This window comes from Doryrhamphus excisus, linkage group LG5, assembly GCF_037039965.1.
Source record: "Doryrhamphus excisus strain RoL-2023G ecotype Guam linkage group LG5, RoL_Dexc_Guam_v1.1, whole genome shotgun sequence".
Lineage (NCBI taxonomy): Eukaryota > Metazoa > Chordata > Actinopteri > Syngnathiformes > Syngnathidae > Doryrhamphus > Doryrhamphus excisus.
The window spans coordinates 8,860,550-8,880,112 of NC_136361.1; the positions used below are offsets into that span (position 1 = coordinate 8,860,550).

Here is a 19,563-nt window from a genome sequence, read left to right on the forward strand (position 1 = left end):
TTTCACGTAAAACCAGGAAATTATATTATTGTTTCAATCTCTTATCCTCACAGAAAAGACATTTTTGGTGCCCTGAAGTGGTATTTTTTGGAAAAGTGTGGGAAAACACGAAAGTTCCGGCTGGTTTTTCAAAATGATGTTAGTAACCAGTTGATGTCATGTGACCAGAAGTGAGCTTTGATGACTTTGACATTGTTTTTACTCAGTGATCCTTTCCCATCTGGATGCAACTATTTAGTCATGCTCAGCCTGCGAGAAAGAAAGTCTGTGTGGACAGGGCCTCAAGCTGCTTTCACACAGGGATCCCACATTAACTCCGGTGCATTTCACACAGAAGGGCGGCCTTCTTCCAACACAACAATAGAAGTGAATACTTGGGTGTTACATTTCCAGTATGTTCACTACCTCCATAGCCGGAAATGGTTGACTTAGGTGCTGGTGCTTTTCACACAGAAAAGAGTCTTACCAGTTAAAACAACAACAGTAAGGCTTTTCCACAGTACTGTGGGATTTATTTTTCATTGTGACAGAAAGAAAAATAGTGTCGCCACAAACTGGAGCTTTGCTCTACTAAACCTGTAGCAGAACATTAACCACTCAATGGACTTTTGTGTTTCCCCCCCCCCCCCCACTCGCACCTCCTTGCTGACGCTTTGTGCTTTGACATTAAAGGCGGCGCCTTATATACATTTTTCATTGTGGAGCAGAAGTGCTGAGTGTGTTGTTTTCCAGGCTCTCAAAACTAAACTTTGTGGATTTCCAGGAGCTTCTGTCACGCGTGTTGCCCACCTGAATAATCAGAGTCGCTCTTGCATTACAAGGCTGGGCGGTACGGCGGGCTTGCTGGGCCGTAAATGCAAACATGCTTCTCACTGGGGCTTGGTAGTAAAGTTAACTGGGTCCATATGTTCTCATGAGGAGGGAGGCTGTGCTTGTAGCGTTGTGGTTATTGGTTTCTGCTTGTAAAACCAAACCCAGAGATGATAAAAAAACAAAACATAATAGGAATGTAAATACGAATATGGAGTTGATGGGTACTGTTGGTTCAATTCTGTTCATTGGTATTGTTTGAATCTCATGAGAGGCCCGCCATAAAATACATTTGGACTGCCACAGATACATTTTTATATAGATCCCTGTTCGGAAACCTGATAATATTGGGGCCATATTCTTCTTAACACGCCTCATATGCAACTACTACAACAACATGACGCAGGTTGCTGTGCATTGAATTTTAGTTAGTATTTTTTTCGTACTTAAATTGTGTTTGTAGCAACACCCGAGGTTCCAAAAAAAGTGCAGTTCCCTTTTAAAGTACTTGGGTCTCGAGTGTTGAAGTACTTATGGTTCACCACGTACCAAAAATGGTACCTCTATATAAATTATATAAATTTTTAATTATTATTATTTTTTTATTATTATTAATTAGGTTTATTTTCTATATAAAGCTAAATTTTACCTTCTTTTTTAGCTATGTAGGGCTGTACAAATCTGCATAAAATTAGATTTTCTTGCTTGGAATTATAATTTAATTTTTTTGTATATTTTTATTTAAATTATATATTATACACTAATATATCTTATATACTTATACACTTTATTATATATTTTATATAATATATAATAGTATCCGCGACCCTCGTGAGGAAAAAGCGGTAGAAAATGAATGAATGAATATAATAGTATTTTATTTTATTTTTAGATATTCGTATTTATACTTTTTAATTTATTCATTTACTTTTTATGCTGTTTTTCTGCCATTCTTCATGGGATAAATATTTAATTTATTTTAATTTATTGTAAAAATATTTAAGAATTATTATTTGAATTAAAAATTCAAATAATAGAAATAAAATGATGTTACCATAAACAATTGAAGGAGGGATACATTTTTCAAGTATCTTTTTTTTCATCATCTAAAAATGTCTAAAAGATGTTTAATGATTATTTTAAAGACGTCGGTGTCAGGAGGACAACATCAACAGCAAATATGGATGTTTATTGGGTTAATAAGTGTGATGTCATCTGTTTTCGTCTCTGCAGGAAAGGATGCTGAGTCAGAGCGGGATGAACGCAAGGAGTCGAGACGTCTTTGGACTACGTTGTCTTCCAGGTAAGATAAAATGAATAGTTTTTTTTTTTATCTTGCACAGAAGACTGCACCATTACCAAATTGGAGGTGATGTTGTGCTACTGATTCTCACGTCCTCGCATTCACACGACCTTCACAAGGACTTGTTCAACCTTATCTTATCAGTTTTAGTGTCACCCATTTGTCACTGTGACAATAACAAAGCTTGTCTCGATCTCCCGCCGCTTATCTAGACACTGGCCGGGTCCTCATGTGACACCGACCCGAAACCCAGCCAGCCTGCGGGAGGGCATACACATCAAGACAGCTTAGACATCCATAGATCGCCTTTACTCTTTCCAGTACCTGCACTGGCCACACAACCACAAAGTATCATGGAACCACCACCAAATGTGACTGTGGGTAGCAAGTGTTGGTCTTGGAATGCTGTGTTCTTCATCCGCCATGCATACCACCCCTTGTTATGTCCAAATAACTCCCATTTTAATTTTATCAGTCCACGGAACCTTGTTACAAAATGTAGCGGACTTGTCCAAATGTACTTTAGCATACCTCAAACGACTCTTGTTTGTGGCATGTGTGCAGAAAAAAACTTCTTCTTCGTATCACTTTCCTGCACAGCATCCCCTTCACTATGTTCCTCAGAGTGGAACCTGAGCCAGCTTTTTGTATCCTTCCCGTAGACCATGATGTTGAACAATTTTTGCTTTCTGGTCATTTGACAGTTGTTTTGAAGCTACCATGTTGCTACTCTTGATGTGAGATGATGCAGAGAAGATGCAACTTGCAATTGGCTAACTTAAATACCCTTTCTCATGATTGGTTCCGCTTGTGTATGCAGGTCAAAGGTCAATGAGCTTACCAAACACTTTTTGTGTTCCAATAATTAGTGTTAGAAATATTCAAATCAATAAAACAACAAGGGTGCCCAAATTTAGGCACCTGCCTGCTTTTGTTCAAAGAAAAATGTTATTTTTTATAAGTCGTAATAATACGATAATCAAAACAATTTTGGAAATTGTCTTGGAAATTGACTCGGAAAATGTGATAATATTATGAGAAGAAAGTCAAAACATTGGAATAAAATTATAATTAAGAGCAGAAAATATGCAAGCTGAAGTAGTTAAAAAAAACATTACAATATTATGAAAAAAGTGTAGAATATCATATTAAAAAAGCCAGAATATTGAAGAAGAAGAAGAAAATGTACAAGAAAAGAAGTGAAAGAGTTGATAAATGGAAACAAAATAAGAACAGCAGAAATTGAAAAAACGGCGGTCATTTTACGAGAATAAAGTCAAAATATTAAGAGAAAAATGTTGTATTGTAATGAGGACAAAAAAGGCTCAATTTTACGAGAATAAGCTTGTAATAATATGAGGAAAAATAATGTCATTTTAGAAGCTGGAGTTGGAAAATAGTTTATCTTAAAAAATATTTTAAGAGTATAATTAAAAAAAAATAAAATTTAAAATTAGGTTGTGGGAAAAATTAGAATTAAAAAATTTAAAAATTTAAAAAAGTAATCTAATGGTAAAAAAGTTTTTACCATACAATTTTATGAGAATGAACTTGTAATAGTATCGGAAGATTTATGTCATTTTAGTAGCATACATTTAAAATATAAAGAAAAATATAAAGATATAATTGTCATAATATAATGAGAAACAAACAAAACTAAATCAAGGTTTTGGAAAATTTGGAGAAAAAGTTCTAATATCATGGGAATAAAGTCATAATATTACAAGAAGCAATTTTTTTTTTATAAAAAAACACCAAAAAATGTATCGTACTTTGCCATTGCTATTACCACAGAAAATATTCATCATTTTAAATGTAGTCCACTATACAGGACATATGATCTGGTCCTGGTGTTTACTGGTCTTCATGGTAGGAAGCCCACAGCAGGAACTTTTCACTCTGCAGGCGACCCAGCTGAAAATGAGGAAATATGTGGATACAAATAAATGAAAAGCCCCTGGGAGAACATGCTTCAGATGTCTTTCCGTGGCGTTTTCTCAGCCTTGAGCTCACTCTCGCTCGCTCGCCGCCACAACATCAGCAGAAATCAAGATCTGAAAGAACTTTAAAATAACTTTTAACCTTCCTCTTTTGTTAGCTTTCTGGTATCATCTCTTATGTTAACGGGTCGGTTTTGACCCATGTATTAAATCAGCTATAAAATACACTAAAAACAATAAGTTACCATCAAATTTGCTTCTCATGTCTTGGTTACCTTCTTAGGCTTCCTCATCCATAAAAATGTTGCTTTTAATACTTTTGGTGTGGGCATGGAGGCCTTTTTTTGTCACTATACGCCTCCATTTCTATTTCCAAAAATGGTCAAATGAACCTCAAAATAATTATATTCATAAATCAAAGGTTCTTTTGTTACCTGGCTATTACTGAGCGCTATAGAACATATCTCTTAAATCAATTTTTAGCTATGGTCTTATACGTTTGATCATCTGATGAACAGCCTATTTCGCTTTAATGCTCCTTAACAGTTCCATTAGCATACATTAGCATATGCCATTTTCCAACTGGTGTTTACATTTTGATCTGGATTATTATTATATAACACATAGGTGTCATTATTGGTGATGGTTTGTAGTTTTTCTGGGGCAAAAAGTACAAAAGCGGTGTATCAAATCAAAATGGTCTCTTTTTTTAACCTTCCTCTTGTGTTAGGGTCGGCACCGACCCGTTTTACATTTTAACGCATAAAAAGAATCACATAACATTTGTTTATTGCATCAAGGCTTTTGGACTTTGTCAGGAAACTCTATTTCAACAAAATAAAACCAAAAAAATAATTTATACTACATTTTAAAATGGTCTGGTTGAAATTATGACCACTGTATTGTTAGGGTCGGTTTGGACCCGGTTATAATAATATGACTATAAAGCAATATTTTGAGCCAAAACTGAAATCATAAGTGTACAATTAACCAACACAATGACAACCAGCTCCTCCTCTCATCATGGAAGCTTCAGGGGATTCTCATTTTGACCGCTTTTCCAGTATACCAGCAGAAAAACAAGGTCCAGACATGTGAGGTGAATTCACTCATTTGACTGATGGCTGATTTCACATTTACAATTTGGATCATGGAAAGAATGGCAAGAAGTACAGTGAACCAAGATCTGGACCTGTTCTGCTTTTTCATTTCACTTTATACTAAAGTTCTGTTGCTGAAAACAATCACTTTTTCTAACTTTTCTTGACATGAATATATATGGGTCAAAATTCACCCCAACACCATAGATGTTTCTTTAGTGATTAATACTAAAATGAGAAAATAAATACAACTAATTGATTTAAGAGATATGTTCTATATCCCTCAGTAATAGCCAGGTAACAAAAGAATTCAATTTATGAATATAATTCTTTTGAGGTTTATTTGACCATTTTTGGAAATAGAAATGGAGGGGTATAGTGACAAAAAAAGGCCTCCATGCCCCACCAAAAGTATTAAAAGCAAGATTTTCATGGATGAGGAAGCCTAAGAAGGTAACCAAGACATGAGAAGCAAATTTGATGGTAACTTATTGTTTTTAGTGTATTTTATAGCTGATTTAATCCATAGGTCAAAACATAAGAGATGATACCAGAAAGCTAACACAAGAGGAAGGTTAAGAAAAGATTTTGTTTGTATAAAATCATGTTGGTAGCACGTAAAAAAGCCATTATGGGAGAAAAATGGTTGAAATGGACACTGTTCACAGACAAAAATCAAGGAAATGACTCAAATTGCACCATGACTGGGAATGTGGGCTAGCCAAATTGTGTGCTGTGTATGTCCAGTTCCCCCTTTTTGTTTTGAGTGTCTTTGTATTACTGTTGATGTTTTGTATATTTGTAAAAAAAATAATAAAAATAAAGTATAAAAAAAGACCATAGAATATCCAAAATCAAAATCTACAACAATCTGATACCAGAAAGCTAACACAAGAGGAAGGTTAAAGTCCAAGTCATGAGTTTTATGTGTGCTTAGTAGGCTGAAGCACAGAAGAAAAACACGTCCACGCCCATTTGTGCCATCAGAACATAATTCTTTCCCTTCCCTTCCCCTCTCCCATAATAACAAATAATCCAGGAGCAACAAAAATGACTGTTTTCCTGTTTGTGTGTATGGAATTCCGTCACATCTTCACTGAGCTGGAGTGAGAGGATCATTCCGCACCGTCGTGTCTTGTCAGTGTTCACGACATGATTTTTTATATTCATAAAGCAAGCACCAGATGTCCTTTTTTTTTGCCAGACATGCCTCAAGGCACCCTTCTCATTGCCGTGCATTCTTGGCAGTGCCTTTCTGGTGTGATGCATGCTTTTGTATGAGTGATGCATATCTCAGACCACGTGTTCATATTTGCTCAGCTACACAATCAGCAGCACTTTGAATTGTGACCCCTCATTTGTGCGTTTTTGTGCCCTCCCTGCAGTCACTTCTCATTTGGTTTGTTTGATAACTTAACATTTTGCAACCTTTTAACTGTGTATTTGTTTGTGTTTATAGCATTTGCATGATTACAGGGCTCGACAATAACGATGTACCGATGGCCCGGGGCAAGTTAAAACAAAATTCGGGTAAAGTAAATCCAATCAGTGATATTCCCGTCGGGCAAGTGTACTTTGGCATGCCATACTGCCAAGAGTTTTTTTAAAAGCGGTTCTTGTTGGGTGTTGGTAAAACACGGACTGCGTAATTCCGGTGCTAATTTGCAAACCAATCCTTACAGATCTTGAAACGGACCAATCAGAATTGTTTATTTAGACTGTGGTCTGCGTTTTACCCACACCCTGAATCGTTCTTGTTGACGATCAACCAATGAGCGATGGTTTGACTAGGAAAACATCTATCATGGCGTCCCTGCCAACATGGTCTAATTCTTCAACAACTTGTGAAGGAAAACAGCAAAAAGTGATGAACCAGTGCCTCCTAAACAAGTATTTTATTAGCGGCAGCAAATCAAATGATGGCACAGGTGAGTGAATCACATTGCTGTGACAATTTGAAGTGGTCACAATGAAACACCACCCATTAGATCCAATACCAAGTGCTGATTTTGCACAAGCTACAAAATCTAGCGCTTCCATTTCTCTGTGTATTTTTCTCACCTTTGCTTCACAAATGATTGTTTGACCATTGAGCATTTTTTCCGGATTCAAAACACTTTACTAGTACACAAATGTGTCTATTCAATAATGTTTCCTTGTGGTGCACAACTTCTAAAAGGCAAAGTGCCTAGAAGTCTCTTGACAATCCAGATTTCCATGCAACGTCATGATCTATGTAGGAAAACAACCACAAGAAATGATCATCATTTCATCTTTATTTGAGATTCTCATGTGATGCCACAAAAATGAGATGATATCATTATGGCAGTCTTTTCATTTTACATGGGGCAAGTTGGGGCAAGTAGTTCTCACCTTAAGGATTCCCCATGGGCAAGTCATTTTTGTTTTTAATGTCGAGCCCTGGATTACATTACATTCCAGTAAAAGCCGCACCCACTCATTTTAGAGGAAAAAAAGTGATTTGTTTAGTTCACGTCATATAATGACATATTATGGCACGCGCAAGTCTGTGAGAACCAGGCAGCTCTTTATTTGACAAGAGCCAATCATGAGCTATGAAAAAACTCACGCTTGCAAGGAGGTCATTACTCAATATAACAGTCTGAATCCCCGTTTTGACTCTTACAAACAACATTAAACTAATCACACAGCAACCTCACACTCTACTTTTGGGGTGTTAAGTTGCAGTGTGATGAACTTAGTGTTCTCAGTAAGACGACACCGTGAGTCAGACTATTGTGTTGTTATACTTTACAGTTAGGTCCATAAATATTTGGACGGACACAATGTTTTTCTAATTTTGGTACTGTACACTACCACAATGTATTTGAAATGTACCTAGGGAATGTACATTACATGTACCAATACGAGTTTAAAATAACGAACAACGACCCACAATGCAATACTGCCAGAAGAGCAGTGCATTGGAGGACAAGCAACAAAGACAAAGGCGCATGTTTGTACATTTTTGAGGTCTACTTTTGGGGTGTTAAGTTGCAGTGTGATGAACTTTGTGTTTTCAGTAAGATGCCACCGTGAGTCCGACTATTATGTTGTTATACTCTACAGTTAGGTCCATAAATATTTGGATGGACACAAAGTTTTTTTTATTTTGGTACTGGTACTGCAGGGTGTTAAGTTGCAGTGTGATGAACAAACAGCAGCTTTTGTGTCACATTATCAATAAACTAGTGACCAAGTGCCACTGGCAGCCATGCAGGCCCAAGCCATCACACTGCCTCCACTGTGTTTTACCCACGATGTAGTGTGCTTTGGATCATGAGCTGTTCCAAGCTTTTGCCATACTTTTTTCTTGCCATCATTCTGGTAGAGGTTGATCTTGGTTTCATCTGTCCAAATAATGTTCTTCCAGAAACATTCTGGCTTTTTTTTAGATCTTTCTCAGCAAAGTTCAATGTACCCTTTCTATTCTTCAGACTTATGAGTGGCCTGTACCTTGCAGTGAACCTTCGTCTTCTCTTTATAGTAGACCTGGGTTTTGATATTCCTACCTCCTGGAGAGTGGTGTTCACGTCACTGGCTTTTGTGAAGTAGTTTCTCTTCGCCATGGAAATGATCTGCCATCTTCTACCACCATTGTCTTCTGTGGACGTCCAGGTCTTTTTGCGTTGCTGAGTTGACCAGTGCCTGCTTTCTTTCTCAGGATGTACCAAACTGTACATTTGGCCACTTTTAATATTGTAGCCATTTCTCTGATGGTTTTTTTTCCCTGTTCTCACAGCCTAAGGATGGCTTGGTTCACCTGCATGGAGAGCTCTTTTGATCGCATGTTGTCTTCACAGCAAAATCTTCACACCTCAGATCAATTCCAGGCCTTATATCTGCTTAATTTATATTGATATAATGAATGAATTGGCCAAACCGACTTCAACAAGTAGCTTCTAATACGACAGAATTTATTGTGTTCTTTTGAATTTGTGATCTTGCAGTGTTTATGTGCTTGCAGCATTTTAAATGTTCCTGTACCGTGAATGCTATTGTCTAAACTTTCATCTTCATGTCCTGTTTGTCCCAAACAGGCGAGTGTGTGCTGCAGAGAGCGGTCATGGTGAGGAAGAAGTTGACGGCCAGGGAAGGAAGAGGATGGCTCTCTGGGACGCTCTTCTGTACACACTTCAGAGTGGCCTTTGTACCTCAGGACGCCCCCAAGCCGGACGTGAGTAAATGTTGCTGATGTCCAAGAAGAAGCATATGCACAATATCACCTGAACTTCTTGTATAAAAAAATTTAAACTAATAGTAATCATGTTAAATGTAACATATGCTAATGGCTGTGTGTTGCAGGATAATGCAGACCCAGTTCTTTTAGGAGATCATGATGTCGCTTTGGCCTCCATAGAAAAGGTTGTGGTTGGTGAGTACCGGTATGCATAGACAGTGTAAAAAAAAAAAAAGGTTTTCTAATTCTAAACAACATATCAGACTTTTTACAGTCGCCTTTCATGACATCGTGGTTTGAACGTCATTCCCTCACTCTCACATCATGGCCCACTATTAGATATCTACTGTTAGATATACAGTGCATCCGGAAAGTATTCACAGCGCTTCACTTTTTCTACATTTTGTCATGTTACAGCCTCATTCCAAATTGTATTAAATTAATCTCTTACCTCAAAATTCTACACAAAATACTCCATTATGACAATGTGAAAAAGTTTTTTTTTTGACTTTTTTGAATTTATTAAAAATAGAAAACAAAAAAAGTGTTCACAGCCTTTGCCATGAAGCTCAAAATTGAGCTCAGGTGCATCTTTTTTCCACTGATCATCCTTGAGATCTTTCTACAGCTTAATTGGAGTCCATCTGCAGAAAATTCAGTTGATTGGACATGATTTGGAAATATAATAACTGTCTATATAAGGTCCCACAGTTGACTGTGCATGTCAGAGCACAAACACCAAGCATGAAGTCAAAAGAACTGTCTGTAGACCTGCGAGACAGGATTGTCTTGAGGCACAAATCTGGGGAAGGATACAGAAAAATTTCTGCTGCTTTGAAGGTCCCAATGAGCACAGTGGCCTCCATTATTCGTAAATGGAAGACGTTTGGAACCACCAGGACTCTTCCTAGAGCTGGCCGGCCTTCTAAACTGAGCGATCGGGGAAGAAGGGCCTTAGTCAGGGAGACCAGACGAAAGCCATCAGACCAGAGAATTTTGTTTCTCATGGTCTGAGAGTCATTCAGCTGCTTTTTGGCAAATTCCAGACGGGCTGCCATGTTCCTTTTACTAAGGAGTGGCTTTCGTCTGGCCACTCTACCATACAGGCCTGATTGGTGGATTGCTGCAGAGATGGTTGTCCTTCTGGAAGGCTCTCCTCTCTCCACAGAGGAACGCTGGAGCTCTGACAGAGTGACCATCGGGGCCTTGGTCACCTCCCTGACTAAGGCCCTTCTTCCCCGATCGCTCAGTTTAGAAGGCCGGCCAGCTCTAGGAAGAGTCCTGGTGGTTCCAAACGTCTTCCATTTACGAATAATGGAGGCCACTGTGCTCATTGGGACCTTCAAAGCAGCAGAAATTTTTCTGTATCCTTCCCCAGATTTGTGCCTCAAGACAATCCTGTCTCGCAGGTCTACAGACAGTTCTTTTGACTTCATGCTTGGTGTTTGTGCTCTGACATGCACAGTCAACTGTGGGACCTTATATAGACAGTTATTATATTTCCAAATCATGTCCAATCAACTGAATTTACTGCAGGTGGACTCCAATTAAGCTGTAGAAAGATCTCAAGGATGATCAGTGGAAAAAAGACCTGCACCTGAGCTCAATTTTGAGCTTCATGGCAAAGGCTGTGAATACTTATGTAAATGTGATGTTTTTGTTTTCTATTTTTAATAAATTCAAAAAAAGTAAAAAAAAAAAACCTTTTTCACATTGTCATAATGGAGTATTTTGTGTAGAATTTTGAGGTAAGAGATTAAATTAATACAATTTGGAATGAGGCTGTAACATGACAAAATGTAGAAAAAGTGAAGCGCTGTGAATACTTTCCGGATGCACTGTAGATATATCATGAAATATGCATATTTAAGCAGGTTTTACGTTTATTTCACCCAAATTAAGCAATTTCAAGGATACAAATGTTTAAATGAACTAACCTACATATACAATATAAGCGGTGGGGTCCAAAGTGTGACTTGGGGGCCATTGACGGTCTGTGGCTGTTTTTTATTGGCCCTTGGCACATTCTGAAAATACAATTGAACAAGAACATTTAAAAATAACAACATAAAAAATGGAAAAAAACAAGAATAAAGGCAAAATAATTAGAGAGTAAAGTCATCAAAGAAAAGAACAAAAATAACAAATAGCGTAAAGTTGAACAATTGAACAAGAACATTTAAAAATAAGAGAAAAAACAAGAATAAAGGCAAAATAATTAGAGAGTAAATTCATCAAAGAAAAAAAAGAACAAATGGCGTAAAGTTGAACAATTGAACAAGAACATTTAAAAATCACAACAGTAAAAATGGAAAAAAACAGAATAAAGGCAAAATAATTAGAGAGTAAAGTCATAAAAGAAAAGAACAAATAGCGTTATGTTGAACAATTGAACAAAAACATTTAAAAATAACAACAGTAAAAATGGAAAAAACAAGAATAAAGGCAAAATATTTAGAGAGTAAAGTCATCAAAGAAAAGAACAAAAATAACAGATATCGTAAAGTTGAACAATTGAACAAGAACATTTAAAAATAACAGTAAAAATGAAAAAACAAGAATAAAGGCAAAATATTTAGAGAGTAAAGTCATAAAAGAAAAGAACAAAAAGAACAAATAGCGTAAAGTTGAACAAGAACATTTAAAAATAACAACAGAAAAAATGAAAAAAAAAAAGAATAAAGGCAAAATAGTAAAGTAGAGATTCAAGTTTCAGGACTATAAAGAAGTTGTAATGTAATGAGAAACAAACAGGACAGACAAATGAAGTTGCAATTTTAGGAAAATTTGGGTGGTAAAATATCGTAATAAAGTCAAAATATTACAACATTTTCTGTAACCATAAAAAAGTCTGAACATATTACACTTTTTTGTTTTCATTAAGCCGGTCCTGAATGGAAAAAGTTCGGACACCCCTGGTATAAGACCACCAACTGGTGAATGTAAAGGTGACTATAGGGGTGTTATTTTTATGTCTGGGTAGCTCTAATAATGTTAAACATGCAAACTCCACACAGAGATGATAACTACAGAAATAGGGTATGAGTATCAGAGTCTAGGGTGTACCCCGCCTCTCGCCTGAAGACAGCTGGGATAGGCTCCAGCACCCCTGCAACCTTTGTGAGGAAAAAGCGGTAGAAAATGAATGAATGTCTTAAATGACTTATTTATTCTTCGTTCATCTACTATATTGGGCGACACAAGTATAAAGTGGACTATAGGGGTGTTATTTCATATCTAGAGAGCTCTAATAAAGGTAAAACAACTTATTTAGGTTGTAACTACAAAATTAGGGTATGAGTATCAGAGTCCAGGGTGGACCCCGCCTCTCGCCCGAAGACAACTGCACCCCTGCAACCCTCATGAGGAAAAAGCGGTAGAAAATGAATGAATGAATGAATGTTATGTATTGTGTAAAACTAAGACAGGAAGAACATCAAATTAAAAGCACTAAATGAATCCAGAACCACCATCCACCAGTACGAGCCTGGAGTTTCTTTTTCAGAAAGAACGTATCCACATTCTGTTGTAGTGGGCCCCAACAGGACCAAGCTGGTGACACCCAACTCCTCGCTGAAGTTCACCCCAGAGGAGCTGGTTCTTTACTGCCGTGACCTGCGAGTCATCTGCTTCCTGTTTGACCGCCTGACCCCTGATGCGCAAGTCATCGAGGTGAGAGGCGTGGCCATTTTTTGCAATTGCGATACAGGTCACCAAGGCAACGCCGACTGTGGTTTTTCCCTCCTCAGATGACGCACACCATTGCCAAAACATACCAGCCTCTCAAACCAGGGTCGGTTTTATCTTTCCAGAACGCTGCTCTCGGTAGCGTAGGTAAGTGTCTTCCTGTGTAGCCAATATGGCGTCTATAAGCTAAATAATAAACATATTAAATCAGAAGTGACCTGTTAATGCTATTCAGGCTTGATCATATGGAGAAACATGAGCCATGCTAAAGCTAAGAAGGCCGTGACTGTCAGCTGTCGCATCAATAATGCAAGCACCCCCCACCCCCATGCCTGTTGAAATAACTGATTAGATGACCCGCAGCTCAACTCTGCCCCCGGGTTCAAGTGTGCACGCTGTGGGGTCATCGGTCCAGGTCCTAACGACACACGGCTCGTTTAGGAACAGGCCATAGTGAATGTTACCGTTTTAAGCCATGAGTCATTTCCTCCCTCCTCCAGAAATGAAGCAGTTTCTTAGCAACCGCCGGCGGGACGCCCACATGAACTGGTACGAGTCGCCCTCGGACTGGGAGCAGGAAGTGGAGCGATGCGGCGCCACCGGCTGGAGAGTCAGCTCCGTCAATGACCGCTTTGAGATGTCCACCAGGTAGAGTAAAGTTTGTGATGACAACACCCCCCACCTTGGTCCCATGACATAAAGAAATGATGCTGAAGTGGTAATGGTAATGGTAATGGTAATGGTAATGGTAATGGTAATGGTAATGGTTTTATTTCATTTGAACATGCATCAGATTCCAATTGAGTGCATCCCATAATCAGTTCCCAGTTCCACATGTCCAAAAGGAGTAGGAAGAAGCAAAGCTTATTAAATCCTACCCCTCCATCTGGTACTTTTACAATCACTAACTGTTACATTTGTTCACTTCCTGCTTTCCATAATACAGTTTAAGGTTTTTTTTGTTTTTTTTTTTGTTAATGCACCTCGTACCGAAGTACGACATTTTTACCACCTTCTCAATATGCTTTTTAACTTTATTAGAGCCCTCCTAGACATGAAATAACACCCCTATAGTCACCTTTACACTCAAAATAACTACTAAAATAGACATAAGGCAGATAAGGCAGGTAAGGTTTTTTGTGTTTTTTTTTAATAATGTACCTCGTACCAAAGTACTCGGTGATATGAGCATCCAATGCCATAATGTGTACCATAGTAAGTGGCAATATAGTGATATACATATATAGCACATCATGACTGGTTCAAGACTCTTCATCCTTGTATTTAGCAAACATCAACTGCTTGTATTGTTTCTTGAATTGGCTCATCGTTGTGCATTGTTTGATTTCCTTACTCAATCCATTCCATAGTTTGATTCCACATACTGAAATGCTATGGCTAGCATAACGTAGTCCTAGCATAGAAGTGTTTCAAATGTACTTCTTCCCTGAGATCATATTTCTCCTCTCTTGTAGTATTGGATGACATTTTTAGCTAATTGCTTATTTTTAGCCTTATGCATTATTTTAGCTGTTTGAAGATGAAGTATATCAGCAAGTTGAAGTATTTGTCATTTTAGAAATAAGGAGTTAGTATGTTCTGTGTAGGCGGCATTATGAATTATCCTTACTGACCTTTTTTGCAGTACATTTAGCGAGTGAAGATTGCTTTTATAGTTATTAGCCCATATTTCCACACAATAAGTAAGATATGGTAGAACCAGAGAGCAATAAAGAGTGTGGAGTGATTTCTGATTGAGAACAAATTTTGCTTTGTTCAATACTGAAATATTTCTGGCCACAATATACGTATGTTGTATATTTGTGATATGAGGTTTTTCCAGCTCATATTTTTTCTGACATTTTTTCTCCTTTTGTTCAGTCTGCCAAGGTTCCTCGTGGTTCCACAGAAGGTTCTAGACACTGAGCTGAAGAAAAGCTTTGCCCACTTCAATGACGGACGCATCCCTGTGAGTCTTATTTACACCTCATGCCTATGAGAATGAACTGGATCATTATGCCATCCTCCATGTGTACGTGTCGGAGGTTGAAAGTACTACAAGCAGAATTTTAGCCTCAGGCATCCCCACACATTTTTGTCAGTGCTGTAACTGAAAGTATTTTCAAAATGGTATGCATTTGGGATGAGTGGAATAATAGAAGGTGTAAGATAGAGATAGTAGATAAAGATGGTATCCTTGAACATGTGCAAGGATCTGTGCCAGTGAAAGGGACAGTACAGTGGTGTTATTAGTGAGACTGTCTCTGTGTACCTTGCAACGCCCCCCCAGTGTGCAAGACAACCACATACAGTACACACAGTATATGACTTCACTCACACCAAAGTATTTGCTTTTCGCTCCAGTATTATTTGTCATTTCTTGCAGTTACTTGGCAACCACTGATAAAACATTCTTGAAAAAATGATCACTTTTTCTCTTTCCCAGCGTTGGTCCTGGCGACACCCAAGAGGCAGCGACCTCCTGCGAATGTCCAGCTTCCAGAACAACATCTACCACGAGAAGGACGACATCAGGTGCAAGATTTGTCTAATATTCACATTATAAAGGATGTCAGCATCTTTATGATTGCACTTACACGCAAAAATAAATCAAACTGTAAACTGTTTATTCAGATATATCTTTAGTGATCTCTGGGGGATTAAAGCAGATGATTTGATTTTCTCGGGAGAGTCAGCCCAGCGCCAAGTCTGGAGTATTAGCGGCATGTTGACAGCAGGGGGATGGGATGGGGTTTTTGTTTTGCAGGAACTTGGAGCTCATCCTGTTTGGGTGCCAGTCCTCCTTGTGCGTGGTGGTGGAACTGGGAGAAGAGCTGCCCTCGCCGGCCGACATCCAACTGGCACACGGCCGCCTACGCACTCTCTGTCTGGGAGGTGAGGACACACACACACACACACACACATATACACACAGGGCATGTAATTTATTAGGCACACCTGCACAATAATGAACATACAGGAGGTACTCTGTCTACAAATGAGTTCCGTTCCAACTGAATTATCTCTAAATGAACACGTACGTTACATTTTCCTGCCACACGCACACAACTACTTTTTTTTTCTTTTTCTACCGTGGTAAAACTTTATCGACGTGCATACATAACAACGAAACATAAACCTGAAATGTCATTGACACGAAACGCCATGGACATGAAACACTGTAACACCAGTGTCGTAACACGAAATGTCACACTAAAGGTAACACAAAATCTTGTCAACGTGAAAGGTAACGTGAACGTAACATAAAACATTGCAAATATTACATTTAACCAAATAATGTAACATGAAACGTAACAACATTTTTCATAATACAGCACAAGGTTTTGTAACAGGAAATGTCAACACAAAACACTGTCAACAAACGTAACGCGAAGCACCGGCAACAAGAAATGTCGTACACATGAAACGTAATAAGAAGTGTAACAAATGAAATGTAACATTGATGTAACATGAAACATCGTAAACACAAGAGGTAACAATGAAATTCCGTAACACAAAACATGTAAAACACACAAAATTCGTAACACACAATTTTTCACGTTACAGCATGACATTTTGTAACAGGAAACGTCAACACAAAACACTGTCAACATGAAACGTAACACCAAGCGCCCATCAACAAGAAACATCGTACACATGAAGCGTAACAATTGAGGTGTAACATGAATGTAACATCAAACATTGTAAACATGAAAGGTAATGCAAAACAATGAAATTCCATAACACGAAACATTAAAAACACCAAACAAATCAACGTAACACAAAATGAAATGTAACAGAAAACATAACACAAAACAATGTCAACATGAAACATAACGCGAAGCACCGTCAACAAGAAACGTCGTACAAATGAAGCGTAAAGAGAAGTGTAACAAATGAAATGTAACATGAAACATCGTAAACACAAGAGCTAACTCAAAACAATGAAATTCCGTAACACAAAGCATGAAAAACACACAATTAAACGTAACACACAATTTTTCACGTTACAGCATGACATTTTGTAACAGGAAACGTCAACACAAAACACCGTCATCATGAAAGGTAACACCAAGCGCCGTCAACAAGAAACATTGTACACATGAAGTGTAACAATTGAAGTGTAACATGAATGTAACATCAAACATTGTAAACATGAAAGGTAACGCAACACAATGAAATTCCATAACACAAAACATAACATGAAACATGAAAAACACCAAACAATTCAACGTAACACAGAATGAAATGTAACATGAAACGTCAACACAAAACACTGTCAACATGAAACGTAACGCGTAACGTAACCGTCAACAAGAAACGTCGTACACATGAAACGTAATAGGTGTTACAAATGAAATGTAACATTGATGTAACATGAAACATCGTAAACACAAGAGGTAACACAAAACAATGAAATTCTGTAACGCAAAATATGAAAAACACACAAAAATTAAACGTAAAACACAATTTTTCACGTTACAGTATGACATTTTGCAACAGGAAACGTCAACACAAAACACTGTCAACATGAAACGTGACGCAAAAAGTCATAAAGATGAAACAGATGAAATATTACCAAACAAAACATAACATGAACGGTCGTCAACATGAAACACGTAAAAATAAAACATATGAACAACAGACTTTCTCTCGGTGTGACAAAAAGACAGAATTGTTGTTTTTGTGAGGCAGACGCACACACATAGCGCATTCCTCATTCAGCTCGTGGCAAATGACAAACACTATCATCATCATCATCACCACCATGATGTGGAGCGGTGCTGCTGGCCCAGGAAGTGAAAAGCAAAGTCATGCCACACACTCACTCCCACACAACGATTCCAAGGGGCCACAACTGCAAGGATTGTGCGGAAAAAAACACTTGAAATCTTTGTGGCACAGAAAAGAGACAGAATGCGTCACATGTCCTTCAGTCACATTTATCTTATTTGTGGTATGAAATAATGACATTTGTAGTCTAACAAAGTACAGGATTTGTACTGTTGTTGCCACTTCCTCATATTGAAGGTTCCTTGTTCCTTGTGCCTTGTGTCTTATGTATTAGTATTAATATCGTCCATGAGCACATTCATTGCACCTTTTATCTGCTGTCCATATTGCAGCTACAGTATATTTTCATATTGCACTACTTCCATTTAATGCACCTTATATACTATTTATACAGTATAGGTTCAGACTGTACATAGAAGCCAGAAGGCAGCAGGTAGTTGTCAGGTGTGGACTTGAGACTGTATTAGATTGTTGTAGATTTTGATTTGGGATATTCTATGGTCTTTTATGTTTGTGATGATGACATTTCTTCGTTGTTCTTCTGCTGCCCAGATATCTCCACGTCTGTGACTGTACCGGATGACAAGTGGCTGTCCACCCTGGAAGGAACTCGCTGGTTGGACTACACCAGGTGACTACACCAAATGAAAATAATCATGGCCTCCTTTCTAGTTGATGCCACGCTCCAAGGAAATGTCTTCATGTATTCCTCCTAGAAAAGACAGATAGTGTTTACAGATGCCCATATCTAAAATATCGTTTTTATCCAGAGCGATTGGCAGCAGCTCTTCCCTGAAACCGATATCATTCAATGAACACTTGATACTTGTACAACAGCAACCTGGATGCATTTCACAAATAAACACGGCAATGAATGAAAAATGAATTCACAATGCAATAATGCTGACAACGATACCATTTGGAAAGCTGCACATTTCTATGTGGCACAAACATCCGCATAAGAACAAAGTCAAGTTCAAAGCTTTGAACGTAACATAAAACATTGCAAATGTTGCATTTAACAAAATAATGTGACATGAAACATAACACAACATTTTTTATAATACAGCACAAAGTTTTGTAACAGGAAACGTTAACACAAAACACTATCAACATGACACGTAACGCGGCACATCGTCATAAACGAAACGTAATAAGAAATGTAACAAATTAAATGTAACATTGATGTAACATGAAACATCAACGAAGGAGGTAAAACAAAACAATAAAATTCCGTAACACCAAGCAAAACACAAAACATGAAAAACACACAAAAATTAAACATAACACACAATTTTTCACATTACAGCATGACATTTTGTAACAGGAAAACGTCAACACAAAACACTGTCAACATGAAAGGCGGCGTCAACAAGAAACATCGGCAACGCCATAACACAAAATATTGCAACATGAACGTAACATAAAACATTGCAAATATTACATTTAACAAAATAATGTAACATGAAACATAACTCAACATGTTTCATAATACAGCAAAAAGTTTTGTAACAGGAAACATCAACACAAAACACTGTCAACATGAAATGTAACGCGACGCACCGTCAACAAGAAACGTCGTACACATGAAACGTAATAAGAAGTGTAACAAATGAAATGTAACATTGATGTAACACGAAACATCGTAAACACAAGAGGTAACACAAAACAATGAAATTCTGTTCTGTAAGCATAACACAAAACATGAAAAACACAAAAATTTAACAT

At 37.7% G+C, this 19,563-nt stretch overlaps 1 protein-coding gene across 1 annotated transcript in view; it reads left to right on the forward strand.

Moving 5' to 3' along the window:
- mtmr11 (myotubularin related protein 11) overlaps positions 1 to 19,563 on the forward strand; it is a 42,220-nt gene that overhangs the window by 12,917 nt on the left and 9,740 nt on the right. The window contains exons 2-11 of the mRNA XM_058054066.2: positions 2,044 to 2,113; positions 9,215 to 9,351; positions 9,480 to 9,549; positions 12,887 to 13,026; positions 13,104 to 13,188; positions 13,542 to 13,689; positions 14,923 to 15,010; positions 15,488 to 15,576; positions 15,809 to 15,936; positions 18,388 to 18,466. Coding sequence (XP_057910049.2) covers positions 2,044 to 2,113; positions 9,215 to 9,351; positions 9,480 to 9,549; positions 12,887 to 13,026; positions 13,104 to 13,188; positions 13,542 to 13,689; positions 14,923 to 15,010; positions 15,488 to 15,576; positions 15,809 to 15,936; positions 18,388 to 18,466 — 1,034 coding nt within the window. The remainder of the gene's footprint in view (positions 1 to 2,043; positions 2,114 to 9,214; positions 9,352 to 9,479; positions 9,550 to 12,886; positions 13,027 to 13,103; positions 13,189 to 13,541; positions 13,690 to 14,922; positions 15,011 to 15,487; positions 15,577 to 15,808; positions 15,937 to 18,387; positions 18,467 to 19,563) is intronic.